At 40.4% G+C, this 20878-nt stretch overlaps 1 protein-coding gene across 3 annotated transcripts in view; it reads left to right on the plus strand.

Moving 5' to 3' along the window:
- LOC114664944 (uncharacterized) overlaps positions 1-12318 on the plus strand; it is a 98785-nt gene extending 86467 nt beyond the window's left edge. For 2 of the 3 annotated variants that reach the window (XM_051936234.1, XM_051936235.1), the window contains exons 7-9: positions 478-579; positions 1825-1941; positions 11817-12318. In XM_051936234.1, coding sequence (XP_051792194.1) covers positions 478-579; positions 1825-1941; positions 11817-11909 — 312 coding nt within the window. In that variant the 3' untranslated portion in view covers positions 11910-12318. The remainder of the gene's footprint in view (positions 1-477; positions 580-1824; positions 1942-11816) is intronic. The other variant, XM_051936237.1, reaches the window with a different exon arrangement.
- Positions 12319-20878: the final 8560 nt, after the last annotated feature.

Consider the following 20878-nt stretch of genomic DNA (forward strand, 5'->3'; position numbering starts at 1 on the left):
GGATTCCAATGCTTTCCCTGTACTTCATATACAAGAAAGTCAGGGAAGTCTAAAACATCGAGATTCATCTCAACATCGAATTTTTGGACGATTACAATACTTTCCCTATACTTTGTTTATGAGAAAGTAAAAATGATCAATAATACACTTGGCAAAAACTTGTTTCTTAAAAGTTCACAATTTGATTTTAACATTCCAAAACACACCTTTAGCCAGCAAGTATTTTTTATGTGTGGTTAGCTTCAAAACTTCTTAACTTGAAGGCATGGTTATGATTCAGGCATTTTGTTGAAAAAATGGTAACCTTTTGTGGCTTGTATTAATATGTTATTTCAGTTGCCAGTTTGTAAAATAGGAAATGCAGATTATCTGCACCTTTCATAACACACGTGTCCCTTTATCATAGGGCTGACTGCTTACAATAAAAAACAAAGCACACAGTATAATAAAACATTCATTGTTTTTGTTTGTTTCAAGGATACAAGACAATTTATTCAGTCATTGGAATCTCAGTCCCCAGGGAAAACAGGATTTAACTCTAGAAGAGATCTGTCATTAGAAGAACGTGTTTTGTTGCAGGTATGAATTTATGTAGAATATTTTTATCAGGTCTGGACTAATTTCAAAAAGTATCTCAGAAGAACCAAATAACATGACATTTATCAGTGGTAATGCAGCAAACTGGTTGTAATTTATTAATCAATATAATATTACAGTAAAATTGTTGCGAAGCCATTGAAAAATGTATCAGTGGTAGATTTTATTTCTCAGTAAATCTACAATGACCAATAAAGTTACATACAATACCTTCTATTGTTAATTATGTAATTATAGACTTTTTGATGATGTTTTATGCCACTTTTCAAAAGCATGTGTGTTTGGGTAATTGCTGACTCTAAATAAATTTGGGGATGTCTATGTGAGTGGTAATTTTATGGTTAGTAAAATGGAAAATAGATCATGAAGCAAGTGATTGAATAATTATAATCTGAGGACTTGATTTACTTAAGTTGATTTAATTAAGAAGTCTGAAATGTTTAATTTCAAGATACTAAAAACATGCCAAGATATGTGATTGTCATCTGATTAAAAAGCAGATAAAATCGAAATCTCATGGAGGAACATACAACAAGAACAGGGCATAAAAATGTGGAGCTTGTGTTTGCTACTTCCAGCACAGTCAATGATTGATCATTTCTTACCTAGCACTGATGCCTCATTTATAACACTGTAGTGTAATTTGACTTCCAAACAAATTAAACAAAGTGCAATTTTGTTTGTCTTTCTATGTTTTAATTATCATTCAGCTGGATTACTAATTAAATTAACAACTAAACAACAGTAATTTTTGTTTAATGTAATTTTATTCTGTAGTGAACTCCATATCATATTGTTCTTAATAGTCACTGAAGCAAAAGTACACTAAGTTAAAAACGGACTGATAACCGTGGTTTATTATCCATTGCACAGAAGATCACACTGCCTACCAAACTACAGTAAATCAACACAGCCAGCTACAGTAATTGTATTTGGTGTTTCCATCCTTCACAGCTTAGTAACATTTGATGATATTGTGGTTTCCTACTGTATGTCTGGCAATACATCAAATTTTTTTCTAGTCTGGAAAAAACAAGTATAAATGTCCAATGTAAAATCAATATATGTACTTTTTCAAGTTAATGGCTGTCTACCTTGGTGACCTCTTAACATCAAGGTGACATATTCGTACAGTTAATTGAGCTACATTGAAATGTAACTTTTCCAATTTGTAAACCTATGAAAACTTACTATATTTTGTAAATCATGTTAAAACTTTCGTTGCAGCTACGGTCTGCTCTTTATGAATTTCATGATATTTTCTTCACCTGGTCTACGGCAGAGAGAATGCAGATTATCTCCCATGATCGTCTTTTGAGAAGAGAGAGAGAGTTAAAACAAAGAGTAATGTATTCTGTCTTAATGTTTTGCTTCCACTTTTCCTTTTCTTTTGTTTTTTTTAAGATAGTAAAAGTTTAAAATTGTGCTTACTGGATGATTTAAGATGGGGACTTCAAAATCTATCAGGGAAACACCTGTGATAAAGGCACCCTCCACTGTTTAACCAAAAGCAATTGGAAATAAATGCTTGGTAGACCCATATGATTTAAGAAGAAGCTGGTGATCATGTTAAAAAGGATTGAAAATACATTATATATTGTATTATATACCCAAGGCAATTTTATAAGACTTATTCAACCACATCTTGTACATGGAAATTTGACAACACCCATAATAACATAGACACAGACATGGTAAATGCATTAAGGGTATTAAAATCCAAGAAAATTGGTAAATAGTATAAAGAATTAGAAATTTGTAAACATTTACACAGAATTCTGAACTTAATTTCAAATTACAAAACTCAAAATTTGGCAGATAATTTTCAGTGTGTTTTGTGTATTATGCTGTATATCCGGCAATACATCAAGTTTTCTTCTAGGCTAGAAAAAACAAGTATAGATGTCCAGCGTCTTCACTTCAAGAATCGACTAATTACAATAATCCCTCCTCCATCGTGGGGGTTGCGTTCCAGAGCCACCCGCGAAATAAGAAAATCCGCGAAGTAGAAACCATATGTTTATATGGTTATTTTTATATTGTCATGCTTGTGTCACAGATTTGCGCAGAAACACAGGTGGTTGTAGAGAGACAGGAACGTTATTCAAACATTGCAAACAAACATTTGTCTCTTTTTCAAACGTTTAAACTGTGCTCCATGACAAGACAGAGATGACAGTTCAGTCTCACAATTAAAAGAATGCAAACATATCTCTTCAAAGGAGTGCGCGTCAGGAGCACTGAATGTCAGAAAGTGAGAGAAAACCAAACAAATCAATAGGGCTGTTTGGCTTTTAAGTATGCGAAGCACCGCCGGTACAAAGCTGTTGAAGGTGGCAGCTCACACCCCCTCCGTCAGGAGCAGGGAGAAAGAGAGAGAGAGAGCGACAGAGGAAAACAAACAGTGAAAAATCAATACGTGCCCTTTGAGCTTTTAAGTATGCGAAGCACCGTGCAGCATGTCGCTTCAGGAAGCAGCTGCACACAGAAGGTAGCAACGTGAAGATAATCTTTCAGCATTTTTAGACGAGCATCTGTAGCGTCTAGGTGTGCGAACAGCCCCCCTGCTCACACCCCCCTACGTCAGGATCAGAGAAAGTCAGCGCGAGAGAGAGAGAGAAACAAAAGTAAGTTGGGTAGCTTCTCAGCCATCTGCCAATAGCGTCCCTTGTATGAAATCAACTGGGCAAACCAACTGAGGAAGCATGTACCAGAAATTAAAAGACCCATTGTCCTCAGAAATCCGCGAACCAGCAAAAAATCCGCGATATATATTTAAATATGCTTACATATAAAATCTGCGATAGAGTGAAGCCGCGAAAGGTGAAGCGCGATATAGCGAGGGATCACTGTATTAAATTATTTAAACTTATCTATATGGTTCATGTTTAAACTTTGGTTGGTGGGGTTTCAGATAATAACGATCATGTTATTTTTACATGATTTAAAAATGATTTGGTCAAGGATATTGGAAAAAATAATTTATTCTGACAATTCTTAATCCCTGTCACTAATAACATACTGTATGTGTCAAACCAGCTGGAAATATCCTGCTTAGCCCACTCTAGAAGTACATAATAAATGTTTGTTTCTCAGAATCACTGCATAAGTTACCTTGCTGCTTTAAAATGATTTTTTCTTTATTCTCAAAAAGGCTCATTGCAAACTACGCAGTTATTTGCTTGTCTGCAAGAGAATAATTAAGATGCAATAACTGGTTTCTTCCATTTTGGTAGACCAACAGAGTACTTGGAATTTTCAATCAAGAATTTCTCAAAAAACAGTAAAATTTGTAAAGGTTTCTTCCAGGAACTCCCAAATTTTATTTTCAGCTCAAAGACTGGAATCATGTTAAATGGTGAGAGTTTGGGTGTTTTGCCACAGAAAATGTTGCACAGATTTTAAATGAGGAGGAATTGGGAGATGAAACATTGTCTAAAGCCTTGCAAAGTTCAAAGCCAGGAAGTCTAATTGATCTGTCATCAAGCCTAATCAAAATACCAGAAATCAAAGTCAAAAGAAATTAAAGCATTAACTCATAATCAGAAGACTGATGAACAAAATGCTCTTACCACTGAAGATTTTTTTTAAACCTGAACTCAGATGATCAGGAAGTCTTTGAGCTGATGTTTATACCTTGTCACAAGAATAGACGACAGACATCAAAAAGGTTTGGGCGTCATCAAAGGCCCCACAACTGAAAGTGACGTCATCAGTGGGGGCAGAACTGCAAGTGATGTCATCATTGGAGCCGGATTTCCCGTGGATGGTCTGCAGAAGATTGAGAGAAAGTCAGTGCACCTTGCCACCCACTGGTCTGTCATGAACTACTATTATTCAGACCCGTTAGCTGCCTCCCAGTCGCATGTGTGTGACAAGGCCAATAGCCCCCCCAGCCCAGACCCATATGGTCGGGTGGCCCTTACAGAGAGATCGTTAACTTGAGAAAATGCATTGGCATTTGCCTGGAGCCCTTATGATGAATAAGCTAAAACTTGTACAGTTGAAGGTCAAGAAACCACTTGGTGACTCATGAATTTGACTCCTTTTGTAGGGCCAACCACTTTAAAGGTGCATGATCCATAACAAGAGTAAACTCATGGCCCAAGAGGTAGTACCTCAACTGTGTAATCGCTCACTTAATCGCAAGGGCTTCCCTTTCCACTGCCGCATACCTGGTCTCTCGATCCAGCAGTTTCCAGCTTAGGAACATTATGGGGTGTGCAACACCATCAACACTTTGGTTCAACATGGCTTCCAGGCCTGTGTCCGAAGCGTCCGTCTAGAGAATAAAAGGAAGTGAAAAGTTAGGTGCTTTCAATACTGGTGCAGATGCAAGGGCCTGTTTTAAGTCACCAAATGCAGCGTCTGTCTTATCATTCCATACCACAATATTAGGGGCCCTCTTCTTTGTTAAATCACTCAAGGGCTCCGCTCTCTCAGAAAACCAAGGTACAAACCGGCGGTAGTACTCGGCTAAACCGAGAAATGCTTTGACTTGCCACTTGGTTTCGCGGATGGAGCCATTTCAATATGGCATCTACCTTCGAACACTGTGGCTTTATGGTACCCTGACCCACCAGGTAGCCTAAATATTTAGCTTCTTTCAACCCAAAGAAACATTTTTTTGGATTGAACTGAAGCCTGGCTTCACCTAGTGTCCACAATAGTGTTCCTTCCATGTGCTGGAATAAATGACTTTGTCATCCAAGTAGGCAGCTCTATACGCATTATGAGGACGGAGCACTTTATCCAGCAGACGCTGGAAAGTCGAAGGAGTCCCATGTAACCAGAATGGAACGACATGATACTGCCAGTGTCCACTAGGGGTGCTAAACGTGGTCTTAACCTTAATGGAGTCCATTAAAGGAACCTGCCAGCACCCCTTTGTCATGTCAAGTGTTGTCAAATTATTTGCCTGTCCAGGCCTCTCAAGGAGATCGTCCACTTGATGCATTGGATAAGCATCGAATTGGGAGACTTGATTAAGTCAACGGAAGTCATTGCAAAATCTCCAGCTTCCATCAGGCTTACTAACCAAGACTATCGGGCTGGAGCAGGGATTAACCGGATAGCCCGGTTATGTATTTTGGGAGCAAAGCCTGCACAGGACGAACCAAACCCCACCATCCCCCAACCCTCCAGCTCAGAAACTCATCCCCAGTACTCTCCCACCTGGTTATCTTTCAGGTCCTGTCTCTGTTTCTTCTGGGCTTCTTGCATCCTGTCGACTACACTACTGTCACAAGAATAAATGAAAGACATCAAAAAGGTTTGGGGCAGCCACCCATATATTGTGCCCTGGCTGCAAAATGGGTAAATAGATTGTGAGATGTTCACAGGTCTAAGTCCAAAACAGAACTGACTTAAGGTTGCAAAGATGGCAGCTTTAAAGGCCGTAGCAGGAAGTGGCGTCATCAGTGAACCCAGAACCAGAAGTGATGTCATAACAGTGGGCCCGGAACCAGAAGTGACATCATCAGTGGTGCCAAAACCATGCTGGATTTCCCATGGATGGTCTGCAGAGGGTTGAGAGAGAAAGTCAGTGCACCTTGCCACCCCCTGGTCTGACATGGACCTACTATTATTCAGGCCCTTTAGCTGCCTCCGAAGCACACGTGTGACAACTTTTAAATTCATCATTTCACAGTCGTAATCTTTAGTCATCCTGCGTTGCATCATAGCTAACAACAGTACACACATTACATTAAAGTTAAAACTGTGGCCCCAACAGAAAACAAAATAGTGTTGCTGAAAGATGTTAAAGTATTTTAAACTTCATTAAATAAGTGTTTACAAAAAAAGTCATCAAAATAAAATTCAACAACTTTCCAAAATTTTACATGAACCGGAATGTCCAAAAAAATTAAAAGCAAAGCTGTAATAAATGTATAACATATTAAGATCATAACAGTGTGTACCTGATTTTTCTCTCTTAGTTAATTTCAGCAAAATATCCTGTGTTTGTTCCAGTCTTTCTGCAAAAGTACAGTATATTCAGGAAATTGATAAAACATTTGTTGTAAATCAAAAAGCATTGTGTTTTATTTGATGTTTATAAACCTTGATATAAATAGTTGGCCTTGTTGAGATGTTGTTTTTCATTCAGGCAAAACAGTGGTAATCGTACTAATAATTAATGAAAAATTATACATTTGAAACCATTCATTGTACAGGAACACAGACATGCAAATGTTAGTTTACTGAAAACCTCAAAATGTCTAATTTCAAAATACTGTTAAACATGTTAAAATAATGATAATTCTGTTAAATCACTAGATGATCCATTACAAGTTGCATCTCACTACGGTGGTATATTTTAAGCATGCTTTTTTCACTTCACAAATATTTTTAGCATTTCTGTTATCTGTCAGTGTCCTTGACCAAAGCTGTAAGTGAACAGTTGTCATTTAAATGAGAATAATGTAAAAAGTTTTATTTTCTACAAATACATTTTTTCTTACTGGTTTCAAAGATACTTTTTGGGAGCTTGAAATGTAGAACAGAAAGGTATGGTTTTAGATGTGCAAACTTAAAACTTGCATTAAAAAAGTCATTTTTTCGTAAAGACATTTTGGTTTGTTTCCGGGCACCGGCATTTTGTGAAGTAATTATGAAGACATGGTGGTCAGTTGTTTGGGGCCTGGCCACAGACAGTATATAAGGTATCTTATCTAAAATGTCACATGCAGTTCAGTAATGTTGTAGCGGTGCTACCTGAACGTCATCATAAGTGTATTTTGTGATGATTCGCGTCTTTCATAGAGTTGTCCTTATTACATGGTCTTGTGTGTCTAAGTAAATGTGCTTCCCTGGGAAACAAAGGGGGAAGAATAACACCGTGGAACCGTGGTTCCTCATGATTATTTGTCCTGTCAGTCCCATCGCCTGCATCCAGGACATTCACAATTTAAACAGGAAGTCAAAAAGAAGAAAGAAAAAAAAGAAATCCCGTTCCACCATACTGCCAATTCATTGCAAAGCCAGGAGAAAGCAGCGGTCCAGATCACTTACACCTTTTTCTACTTGCCACTTTCAATGGCTGACAAGGCACTACGCCGATGTACAGAGGATAAGAATTTTTTCCAGCTGAACAAGGTTCACAAACGTTATTCATTTTCCGTTTAATCTTCTGGACTTTTATGTGTGTTTCATGTTTTCTGTGTGTCTCATTGATTTCATGTTCAGTGTGGGGTCAAGGGAGGGTTCATGTTGTATGCTGTATTAACTTTTTGCTGCACCTTTTTATTATTACTTTCCGCTGGTCACTTTTGGGGTTGAGCGTTATGTTGGGGCTGGTTGGGGTGTGATATATATATATATATATATATATATATATATATATATATATATATATATATATATATATATATATATATATATATATATAATAGGGCCCTGCTCACTTCGCTCGCCAACCCCCGTGTCTGGTTTTCCAGATACACACTTTTAAGATTTTTTTTTCTTTGAATTGTTGCTATTTCATTAGTTTCACTTTTATTTCAGAACTTATTTAAAAACAATATTTGGAATCTTTAGAGTCCCAACATGTTGAATCTTTAAAATGAGGTCTGTGAGACATGTGTTTAATGACTTTGTACCATAATTCAGGATAGGTTTCTCTGTTTGAAATTTCAGCACAGACAAAACGATCCACATCATCAGCAGTTAATAATTTTTTTTGCAAAGTAACCAATAAATGCATGTGAGGTAAACCCCGTTTTTGAAATTCTCTGACTTAAACTTCAAAGCCTTACAATATTTACATACTTCAGAGATATCACCTATGTCCATGTATTCGATCTCTATTCGCATTTTCGTTATTTCTCACCGCTCCCTTACCGCATCAATCAATACCCCGCTGTCAGTCTTCCATGCTGTATTCTGCCATCCCTCAATCGAACCTAACAGTCACTCCAAAAAAAAAGGCTTCAACCTGGAAGGGACGCTACAATACTTTTGAATTTTCCACCGGCCACGGTGGAAAAAAAAAAATGCGGACACAGTGAAGAAAAAAAAAACTAAATGTCGAGATTAAAGTCGACATTTATTCTCAACATTTCCACTTATTCTCGCCATTTATGTCGAAATTAAAGTCGACGTGACGACTTTATTCCCGACATTTCCACTTTATTCTCGCCATTTACGTCAAGATTAAAGTCGACATGATGACTTTATTCTCGACATTTATGTTGAGATTAAAGTCGACATTTCCACTTTATTCTTGTAGTTTATTTTGTCATTAAAGTAGAATGTCGTAAATTAAACTTCATCTTAAAATAAATATTTAATTTACTACATTTTCTCAAACCCCGTCATAAGTTATTTAGCACATTAAATGCTTTGTGTTAAATGTTCCCCGACCCAGTTATTAATCACTACGTGCTTCTTAAATCGACTTCCTCTTGCATTGAGGAGGTGCAGGCAGCAATCGCCGCACAAAATACATTCACTTCATGATATTCCTGCTCTCTGAACATTTAGAATGCTAAGATAAATACTTGATATCATTTTCATGATGAAATGCATTAAAGCGGGTATTAAACATGCACTCTGGTGTACGTTCAGTGTAGAGAACTTTATGGCAGGTGTGACGAGGCACCAAAAAACTGGATGTATGAATGGGTATCGCACAGGTTTAACTGAAATATTGTGTAAATGTTGGGTTCGTGATCTGGTTGTCGAAGACACGAACACAGAATTCAATGGATTTTCTTCTGTGTGGACTTTCATTATTGCATGTGTGCTGTCTCTATCTGACATACCAAACCCCCGTTCCTGACCTTCCTTTTTCATTCTCCACTTAACCAATCACCACATGATAAACGTCTTTGTGAAATTAAAACTAGTTAAAAACTTAGCCCACGGAGTGTTCAGAACTTTAAAAAATCTTCGTTATTCACTTTTAAATATGCCATCCATTCAGGGTTGCACCCATCCCAGCAAGCATTGTGTGCCAGGCAGGAACAAGTCCTGAACGGGACGCCAGCTCATTGCATGGTGAATATAAGCACACACATACCCCAGGGTCAATATAGCATAACAAAACCCCACTGCATACATGACTTTGAAAGGAAACTGAAGCACGCTGAGTAAACCTAACAGGAAAACATGCAAACTCAAGGCAGGGTACACCCGGAACCCCCTTGCTGCCAGGCAGCAGTGCAACATCCACGCTACCGTGCCCCCACAGGATTAGTACATGCTTTAATGCATTTCATCATGAAAATGATATCTTAGCATTGTAAATGTTCAGGGAGCAGGGATATCATAAAAGTAATGTATTCTGTGTGGTGATCGCTGCTTGTGCCTCCTCTTCGTGCAGAGGAAATCAGTTTAAGAAGCACGTAGTGATTAATATGGCTCGGGGAACGCTTAACACAAAGCATTTCATGCGCTACATAATTTATGACAGGGTTTGGGAAGATCTACTAAATTAAATATTCATTTTAAGATGAAGTTTAGTTTACTATGTTCTACTTTAATGACAAACTACGAGAATAAAGTTAACATGTTGACTTTAATCTCGATGTAAATGTCGAGAATAATACGTCGAGATTAAAGTCGGCATGTTGACTTTAATCTCGACGTAAATGGCGCGAATAAAGTGGAAATGTTGAGAATAACGTCAACATGTCGACTTTAATCTCGACATTTAGTTTTTTTTTTTCTTCTTCACTGTGTCCGTATTTTTTTTTCACTGTGGCCCTAATACGCTTCCGTACCTTTCTCTGTATGTGTATTGTGCCATCATTTTTTTGAGCCTTTCGAATTTACTGCTTTCGTAATCTCTAACCTGCTCTGCATGTGTATAGCACCAACGTTTTTGAACATCTTTATGAAGTTATACTTTGTCTTTTAATTCTGAGCCCGATTGGACGTGCTTTTTTTTTCAATTCCACTTGTTCCGGACTGATTATTACTTTCCTTATTTTCTGAATTTGCACCTAGATTATTCTTTTTCTTTTTTGAATTTTTTTCTCTCCAACGCTTTTGAGTCTCTTTTCTCCGCGCTACTCTTTCTTCTTCGCTTAGTTATCGACGTTTCATCTATAACGTATTGTCCTTATATGCTTTATATGCGCTGAGAGCCCTGGATCTGAGTGTTTTGCTGCCCGTGGTCTTATTTGATATTGGTTGTAAGTCGGGCGTGTCTTGCAAGAATCTCATGTTCTATGTGAGACGGTCCTGGGTCAATCTCTTGGCACAAAGTCTCATGTTTAAGATCCCCGCGAGACGCTCCGTGGCCAATCTCTTTCGTCTCGCAGGTCTTTTAAGTGTCGATCACATCTCGTCTCCCTAGTCATTCTGTTCCAGGATTTTTTTTTTTTGTAATAGATATATATATATTGTATGGAGATTGTTTCTTTATTAATATATACTCACTTTATTATTTTACATATTGTTTGTCTTTTTGGCTTATCTTTGATCGTCGATTGGGAAAATTTATTTGGAAGAAGTACGACTTGTCGGGTCAAACGTCCTCAGCTTGCCAGGCCACGGGTCTTGGTGGTGTAGCTGCCAGTTAGGGAAAGTGAGTCAGCCAATACAATGTCATGTTGCTTTCAGAGATGTTTAAAATATGCACATCTGCCAGACTCAAAGTTGAAGTTTCAATCCCATTTTAATACATTTAATTACCAAATTTTAAAAATTTCTTGGGAGGCACTGTGGTCAGTGCTTCTGCATCTACAGCTTGAATCCCTCCTAATTACTGTTTATGTGAAGTCTGTACATATATCATGTGTCAGCATGGATTTTTTCTCCAGGCACTTCGGTTTTGCAAAGATACAGATGTTAGGTTAATTACTAAATTTAACTTGGTCCAGTATCAGTGATTGTGGATGTGTGTGTGAGAATGCTTTTGGTTTTTTTTTTTGTTTTGTTTTCCTTTTTTTTTTTCAACTAGGGTTAGTTCCTAATTTGTACCCAATGATGATAAGATAGTTTGTTGCCCATTGCACTCTTGTAATTTTTATTAAGATGGTTGCAAAAACTAACAAATAAAAAGTAATCTTAATTTAAAAAATAATATTAATTGCATTATTAGTTTACTAAAAACTAAAAGTGAAAAATATCTGATGAAATAAAAAAAAAGTATTTTTACATTTACCTGTGGAGTATAAAGCCATTTCTTTAAAAAAATGTGAATATTTTAAAATATTGTATTAATCATTTATATTTACCAAAGGTTACTGTTTTGTGTTTTGATTAATCAGGTTAACAAGAATAAAAGAGCCATTCGGAAATCACCGTGTTTATCATCTGCTACCTTGAAAGCAAGGGAAAGGAAAAAAAAAGACCGTCTGTAAGTATGGCATTCCTTATAGTGTAGAGCACTAGTATTGTGATTTTTTTAAACCTGATTTTAAAAGTTCAATTTCAACAGTTTTTTGAATTGACATATAGTACTAGTCAGCAGTCCTCTCTTCCTAAAATATTCCAGATTTTCAGTGCATAAAAACAAAAGGTCACCTAAGTAGTTCTTCTGTGCTTCACTCTAGGAACTTTGAGCAAGACAGTGTTTGAAAATCTGAGATTACAATTAAGGATGTATTAGGATAGACATTCTGATATGTAGAGAGATCCAAAATTGTTAGTCTTATGTTCAATTAAGAGTATTTTAAAATTCATCCTAAAAGATGCATTCAGAGCAATGATGGTGAAATGTGTTCTTTTTTCATTATGTCCTAACAGAAGTGTATTAATATAAAATATATAAATGATATAACGATATTACAATGATATAAAAGATCAAATTTATGCATGTTTCTTAAATAAAAATGCAATCTTGGTACAGTAATATGGTTAATATGTGATTGAAAATTAAGCCTTGAATCCATAATAACAGTTGCATTATTTACTTCTGATATGACTTTTTTTTTTACTCCTGTTAGTAACTAGAGATTTTGTTTTTCTTTTTAGTTTAATGGATTTATTGATCCTACTTTCTGTAATCTTCACAAAACACTCTGGGTCATGCCATGCTATAGATAGTTATACAGCAACAACAAGAAGTTATTTTTTGTATAGCCCAAAATCACTCAAGGAGTGCTGCAATGGGCCTTAACAGGCCCTATTTTATGACATCACCCCAGCCTTGACTTCCTAAGAAGACAAGACAAAATTCTTATAGGGGGAAAAAAATGGAAGAAATCTTGGGAAAGGCAATTCAGAGAGAGACTCCAGGTTGGTTGGGTGTGCAGTGGATATGAAAAAATGGGGTAAACACAACACACAAAACAGAGCACAAGTAATCCTCTTCATAGATCTAGATGGCTAATCTAACATTGCTACCTCCAATACAATAGAACAGTAATAGTATAAACTACAAAGACAAAATACAGGAATAAATTAAATCACATGTGAGGATTCAGATTTGTTCACAGTTCTGGAGACGTCAGCCAACAAGCTGGCCGCCCTCCACTGGCCATTCCATAGCTGAGTCAATGCTGGGCCAGTCAATCAAATGAAAGGACCCTTCTACCCAATGATTTCAGTGTTCCTTTATCTGAGATGAATTTTCCATAGGCATGCAAACAGCTTGGCTGTTAATCGGTGACACCAAGTTGTCACATGTGAGTACAGAGAAGAGAAACAGAGTAGATGAGTGTTAGTAACAAATTATAAATATCATATTTCTTATGTTTTAGTACTAATGAATCACCACAGAGATGCAGTGTACACAGCTAATCGGCAGCTCTAATCTGGGAATGCTAAATTAAAGTAGCAAGTCTTTGAAAGCTGGTATTTGAATGCTCAGACTGAAGGGGCATCTCTTATAGTAGCAGGCAGATCATTCCACAACTTTGGAGCCCAAAACTAAAAGCTCAGCCTCCTACTGTTTTAATAATCCTTGGAATCATTATAGCTACATATCATCTACATACCTATGGTAATTTACCTTAAGTTTAAAATGATCTTTTCTAATAGAAGCATGTAAAGTGAGAATAATAAAGGACTTAAAACTGACCCCCTGAGGCATACCATGCACAGTATTTCTGATATCCAGTCACCAGAACTCTCACTGGATTTTCTTCTAATTATATATGATTGAGAACAACTACAACATTAAATGGAGTGGCCAAGTCTAGGAGAACAAGGAGAGGTAATGTTATATTCAGTAATAAGCAACAAGTCTTTTACTGCTTTGTCTAAAGCAGTTTTTGTGTTATGATTATAGCGTATCTAAAACATAACTTGTTACTTTTCTAGAATAAAATTACTATTCATTCAATTATTAAAAAATACTTTTTCTAAAATTACAGTATGCTTAAAATAGGGAGGTTAGAGGTAAGTCTAACATTATCTAAATTACTGCAGTTTTTAAATAATTTGGAAAAATGCTATAATCTATTGAGCAGTTACCTATGTCTAGTGTACTTGTAGACGTAGTGTGAAGAAGAATAATCAAGTTTATCACTGGAGTAAAGAGCCTACCATACTCTGACAGACTAGGGGGATTAAACCTCTTTAGTGTTGCGCCAAAGGAGGCAGATGGTCAGAATTTTCAAAGCATCAACCAAATCTCAGTTGAACAATCAATCGTTTTCTCAGGATGGAATTATTGGGAAGTGCATTTAAGATGGAGCAAATGAGCAATACCTCATACACCAGGTTATGAAAATCTAAACCAAAGTACCAAGTCAAGTAGAAAATGTGAAATCTGTTAAATGTATATATGATATTGGGACAAATTACCTGTTAGCTAACCATGGACTGAATGGTTGTTAATTGTCAACCTTTATCTTTTAAAGTAAGCAATATTCAAATTTCATATCTAGATTTAACAAATCATTAAAATGTAGAAATTAAAAAAGCAGCTAACAGCAATACCAATCATCTAACTTTAGGAAAAATATCTTGGAGATACCCCTCCTCGAATCGCCACCTTATCGTGGTGAAGGGGTTTGTGTGTCCCAATGATCCTAGGAGCTCTGTTGTCCGGGGCTTTATGTCCCTGGTAGGGCCACCCAAGGCAAACTGGTCCTAGGTAAGGGATGAGACAAAGTGCGGTTCAATATAACCTCCTATGACGAATAAAAAATTTGGACGGCGTTTTCCCTCGCCCGGACGCGGGTCACCGGGGCCCCACTCTGGAGCCAGGCCTGGAGGTGGAGCTCGATGGCGAGCGCCTGGTGGCCGGGCTTGCACCCATGGGGCTCGGCCGGGCACAGCCCGAAGAGGCAACGTGGGTCCGCCTTCCCATGGGCTCACCACCTATGGGAGGTCGGGTGCAGTGTGAGTTGGGTGGTGGCCGAAGGCGGGGACCTTGGCGGTCCCGATCCTCGGCTACAGAAGCTGGCTCTTGGGACGTGGAATGTCACCTCTCTGAAGGGGAAGGAGCCTGAGCTTGTGCACGAGGTTGAGAAGTTCCGGCTAGATATAGTCGGGCTCACCTCGACGCACAGCTTGGACTCTGGAACCAATCTCTTTGAGAGGGGCTGGACTCTGTACCACTCTGGAGTTGCCCGCGGTGAGAGGCGCCGAGCTGGTGTGGGCATACTTATTGCCCCCCGACTTGGAGCCTGTACATTGGGGTTTACCCCAGTGGACGAGAGGGTAGCCTCTCTCCGCCTTCGGGTGGGGGGGACGGGTCCTAACTGTTGTTTGTGTGTATGCACCAAACAGCAGTTCGGAGTACCCACCCTTTTTGGAGTCCCTGGAGGGGGGTGCTAGAAGGCATACCTTCTGGGGACTCCCTCATACTGCTGGGAGACTTCAATGCTCATGTGGGCAATGACAGTGAGACCTGGAAGGGCGTGATTGGGAGGAATGGCCCCCCCGATCTGAACCCGAGTGGTGTTTTGTTATTGGACTTCTGTGCTCGTCACGGATTGTCCATAACAAACACCATGTTCAAGCATAGGCGTGTTCATATGTGCACTTGGCACCAGGACACTCTAGGCCTCAGTTCGATGATCGACTTTGTGGTCGTGTCGTCGGACCTGCGGCCACATGTCTTGGACACTCGGGTGAAGAGAGGGGCGGAGCTGTCAACCGATCACCACCTGGTGGTGAGTTGGCTCCGATGGTGGGGGAGGATGCCGGTCAGGCCTGGTAGGCCCAAACGTGTTGTGAGGGTCTGCTGGGAATGTCTGGCAGAGCCCCCCTGTCAGAAGTAGCTTCAACTCCCACCTCCGGCAGAACTTCAATCACATCCCGAGGGAGGTGGGGGACATTGAGTCCGAATGGGCCATGTTCCGTGCCTCTATTGTTGAGGCGGCTGACTGGAGCTGTGGCCGTAAGGTGGTCGGTGCCTGTCATGGCGGCAATCCCTGAACCCGTTGGTGGACACCGGCGGTGAGGGATGCCGTCAAGCTGAAGGAGTCGTCCTACCGGTCCCTTTTGTCCAGTGGGACTCTGGGGGCAGCTGATAGGTACCGGCAGGCCAAGCGGAATGCGGCTTCGGTGGTTGCTGAGGCAAAAACTCGGGCATGGGAGGAGTTTGGGGAGGCCATGGAAAATGACTTTCGGACGGCTTCGAGGGGATTCTGGTCCACCATCCGGCATCTCAGGAGGGGGAAGCAGTGCAGTGTCAACACTGTGTATGGTGGGGATGGTGTGCTGCTGACCTCGACTCAGGACGTTGTGAGTCGGTGGGGTGAGTACTTCGAAGACCTCCTCAATCCCACTAACATGCCTTCCAATGAGGAAGCCGAGCCTGGGGATTCGGAGGTGGGCTCCCCCATCTCTGGGACTGATTTCACCGAGGTGGTCAAAAAACTCCTTGGTGGCAGAGCCCCGGGGGTGGATGAGATACGCCCGGAGTTCCTCAAGGCTCTGGATGTTGTAGGGCTGTCTTGGTTGACACGTCTCTGCAACATCGCGATGGACATCAGGGACAGTGCCTCTGGATTGGCAGACCGGGGTGGTGGTCCCACTCTTTAAGAAGGGGGACCGGAGGGTGTGTTCCAACTACAGAGGAATCACACTCCTCAGCCTCCCTGGAAAAGTCTATTCGGGGGTTCTGGAGAGGAGGGTCCGTCGGATAGTCGAACCTCGGATTCAGGAGGAACAGTGTGGTTTTCGTCCTGGTCGTGGAACAGTGGACCAGCTCTACACCCTTAGCAGGGTCCTGGAGGGTGCATGGGAGTTCGCCCAACCAGTCTACTTGTGTTTTGTGGACTTGGAAAAGGCATTCGGACCGTGTCCCTCGGGGAATCCTGTGGGGGGGTACTGAGTATGGGGTACCGGACCCCCTGATAAGAGCTGTTCGGTCCCTGTACGATCAGTGTCAGAGCTTGGTCCGCATTGCCGGCAGTAAATCGAACCCGTTTCCAGTGAGAGTTGGACTCCGCCAGGGCTGCCCTTTGTCACCAATTCTGTTCATAACTTTTATGGACAGAATTTCTAGGCGCAGCCAGGGTGTTGAAGGGGTCCGGCTTGGTGGACTCAGGATTGGGTCACTGCTTTTTGCAGATGATGTTGTCCTGTTTGCTACATCAGGCCGTGATCTTCAGCTCTCTCTGGATCGGTTCGCAGCTGAGTGTGAAGCGGCTGGGATGGGAATCAGCACCTCCAAATCCGAGACCATGGTCCTCAGCCGGAAAAGGGTGGAGTGCCCTCTCAGGGTTGGGAGCGAGATCCTTCCCCAAGTGGAGGAGTTCAAGTATCTCGGGGTCTTGTTCACAAGTGAGGGAAGAATGGAGCGTGAGATCGACAGGCGGATCGGTGCGGCGTCCGCAGTGATGCGGGCTCTACATCGGTCTGTCGTGGTGAAAAAGGAGCTGAGCCATAAGGCAAAGCTCTCAATTTACCAGTCGATCTATGTTCCTACCCTCACCTATGGTCATGAGCTATGGGTAGTGACCGAAAGAACGAGATCGCGAATACAAGCGGCTGAAATGAGTTTTCTCCGCAGGGTGTCTGGGCTCTCCCTTAAAGATAGGGTGAGAAGCTCAGTCATCCGGGAGGGGCTCAGAGTAGAGCCGCTGCTCCTCCGCATCGAGAGGAGTCAGATGAGGTGGCTCGGGCATCTGATCAGGATGCCTCCTGAACGCTTCCCTGGTGAGGTGTTCCGGGCACGTCTAACCGGGATGAGGCCCCGGGGAAGACCCAGGACACGCTGGAGGGACTATGTCTCTCGACTGGCCTGGGAACGCCTCGGGATTCTCCCGGAAGAGCTAGAAGAAGGTGGCTGGGGAGAGGGAAGTCTGAGCATCTCTGCTCAAGCTGCTGCCCCCGTGACCCGACCTCGGATAAGCGGAAGCGGAAGAGGATGGATGGATGGATCTTGGAGATATATATCAAAGACAACATTAGTCTTTGTTATTGATCTATTAACTCTTTTAAGGCAGATGTCGACTTTTGTCGACAGGAGGGGTTGAAGGCTAATGTCGACAAAAGTCAACATCCAGGGATAGGGGGCGACAATCAGCTGTTAATGGCAACAAATCTCACTGTCACGTCACAGGCATTCCCTCTGTGCTTGGAGGAATGCTAGACTCGTTGACTCGGCAACTAAACCTTGCGTGTGCGTGAGTTGCAAAATGTAAACAATGGCAAGATGGCACCGACATGTGAAAAGGCAGCGAAGCAAGTGCAGAAAAGAAAACACTCGGCAGACGATGTTTTGCGCATTATCGCGGAGTCGGACTCTGATTTTTCAGAATCGGATTTTATTGGCAGTAATCAGGAGATCGAGCAAGAGAGTGAGAAGCAGGCATCAGCTGATCAGACACCCAGCCGATGCCGCGCCAGCGGATCTGCTGCCAGTTTGAGTGCCTTCGCGCAGCCGATGCATCTACGGCAAAGTTTGCATGGAATAAATACTCAGACATTGATCCGTTGAGAGCTGATCTGGATACCGGAGTTTACAAGACGGCATGGCTTGCTGTTGGACACGACAGATCACCAGCTGCTGTACTTCAGGCTGCTCTCTCCTGATGCTGCTTTTCACCTACTGTCAGACGAGACAAACAGGTAGCAGAGATTTTTTTTGAATCGCGGGCTGCGTTTGCATCGCATTCTCGTTTTTTCAAAGTGGAAACCCACAACGAAAGACGAGATGAAGCGCGCCTTGGCATTACAAATAGAGCTGGGACAGAACTGGTAATATAACTTAAGGGAGCATTGGTCCAAACGTGTTTTGTCCCTTGGTGGCTTAGGTACGTGCTGCTGCAAAGTTTTATTCACTTCTGTAATAAACAGAAGCAAATCCCATGGGGTGAGCCAGGCTATAATGCCATACATAAAGTTCATAAAGTTTCAGAAGATGAAAAGAGGTGACAATACGGTTTTCATGCAGGCAGAAAACTTGGTGGCAGTGGCATGGCACGATGGCAAATGGGTGACTTGTCTCTCTACAGTACACACTAACAATATATGTGAGGAAAGTGCAGCAACAGACAATTGAAAAATAGGCACCAAAGCAACACATATTGTAAGGAGTGCAATGTGGCAATGACTGAAATTGGCTGCTTTGAGCGAGATCAGACTTTGCTGTGTAAAATGTATGTGATATGTATGTGAAATCATAGAGTATGCAGGCTCATACAACATGCAAGACAGTAACATTTGTCAAAAGTAGATATTTTTTGTTGATTTGATATGTTAAACAATTGCTTTGTGTTCTTTTTTAAAAATGCTAGTTTTTGGAAAAATATTCAGCCCTGGGAGAAAAGAAACAAAAAAATAAATTAGCCCTAAAAGAGTTAAAGTGACAAGTCATGATGTCTCTCTATTATAAAAAAAATCCTGGAGAGAAACAGTAGGGCGTCGAGACGTGATCTTCACATTAAGATCACAGAAGACAGTTAAAAGACCTGCGAGGACCATAAACATGAGACATTGTGCCAAGAGATTGACCAAGACCGTCTCACGATGATGTAGAATATGAGATTCTTGCAAGACACGCCCTACTTACGATCAATATCAATTAAGACAACAGGGCAGCAAAACATTCAGTCTTATGAAGGATTTGAGCACACACAGATCCAGGGTCTCAGCGCATATAAAGCGTATAAGGACAATACGTTATAAATGAAACGTTGATGACTAAGCGAAGAAGAAAGCAGCGCGGAGAAAAGAGACTCAAAAGCATTGAAGAGAAAAAAGAGCAAAAAAGAAGAAATAATCTAGGTGCAAATTCAGAAAATAAGGAAAGTAATTATCAGCCCGTAACAAGTGCAATTGAAGCAAAGCACCTCCAGTCAGGCTCTAGAATTAAAAGACAGAGTAAAAGACAAAGTAGAACTTCATAAACACCTTCACAAACGTTGGCGCTATACACATGCAGAGCAGATTATGAAAGCAGTGGAATTCGAAAGGCTCAAAAAAAAAAAAAAAACTTGCACAATACAAATGTGGAGAAAATTAAAGAATATGAAGGTAGGAAAATTAGGAAGTATAAAAAAAGAAAGTAAAGATTGCAGTACACAAAACAAATGGAAATTATTACTCGAAAAAGGGAAAATAATCACCACGGACCAGGTGTCATTGAAAAAAAAGCAGGACAAAGCTAGGTGAGAAATAAAAGGCAGAGTAGAAAACAAAGTAAAACGTCATGAATAGTTTACAAAACAAAGGGGTCAAACACATGCAGAGCAGGTTAGAGATAAATGAAAACTGGAATTCAAAAGACTCAAAAAAAAAAACGTGGGTGCGAAAACACATGCAGAGCAAGATATAGAATACGAAAGCAGAAAAAAATGACAGTGTCAAAAAAAGAAAGTAAACACCACATTAGCGCAAGAAAAGAGAAATTATTACTCGGAGAAATAACTAAAAAGGCGAATAGAGATCGAATATATGGACACAGGTGATATGTCAGAAGTATGTAAATATTGTACGGCTTTGAAGTTTAAGTCAGAGAATTTCAAAAACGTGTTTTACCTCACATACACTTATTGGTTACTTTGCACAAAAAATTATTAACTGCTGATGATGTGGATTGCTTTGTCTGTGCTGAAATTCCAAAAGAGAAACCTATCCTGAATTATGGTACAAAGTCATTAAACACATGTCTCACCTGACCTCATTTAAAAGATTCAGCTATTGGGACTCGGAAGATTCCAAATATTGTTTTTTACATAAGTTCTGAAATAAAAGTGAAACTAATGAAATAGCAACAATTCAAAGAAAAATCTTAAAAGTGTGTATCCGGAAAACCAAACACAGGGGTTGGGTGAGCGAAGTGAGCAGGGGGTGAAGCCCCCTAGTCTCATTAAAAGATTAATTTGTTTGGTATTTTAACACTTTAAGGTTGTTTTACATGTTTGCTTGGTCATCTTACAATTGTCACCCCAGATGGCAAATAACCGGACAATATGTTGATTTA

This window comes from Erpetoichthys calabaricus, chromosome 14 (genome assembly GCF_900747795.2).
Source record: "Erpetoichthys calabaricus chromosome 14, fErpCal1.3, whole genome shotgun sequence".
Taxonomy (NCBI): Eukaryota; Metazoa; Chordata; class Cladistia; order Polypteriformes; family Polypteridae; genus Erpetoichthys; species Erpetoichthys calabaricus.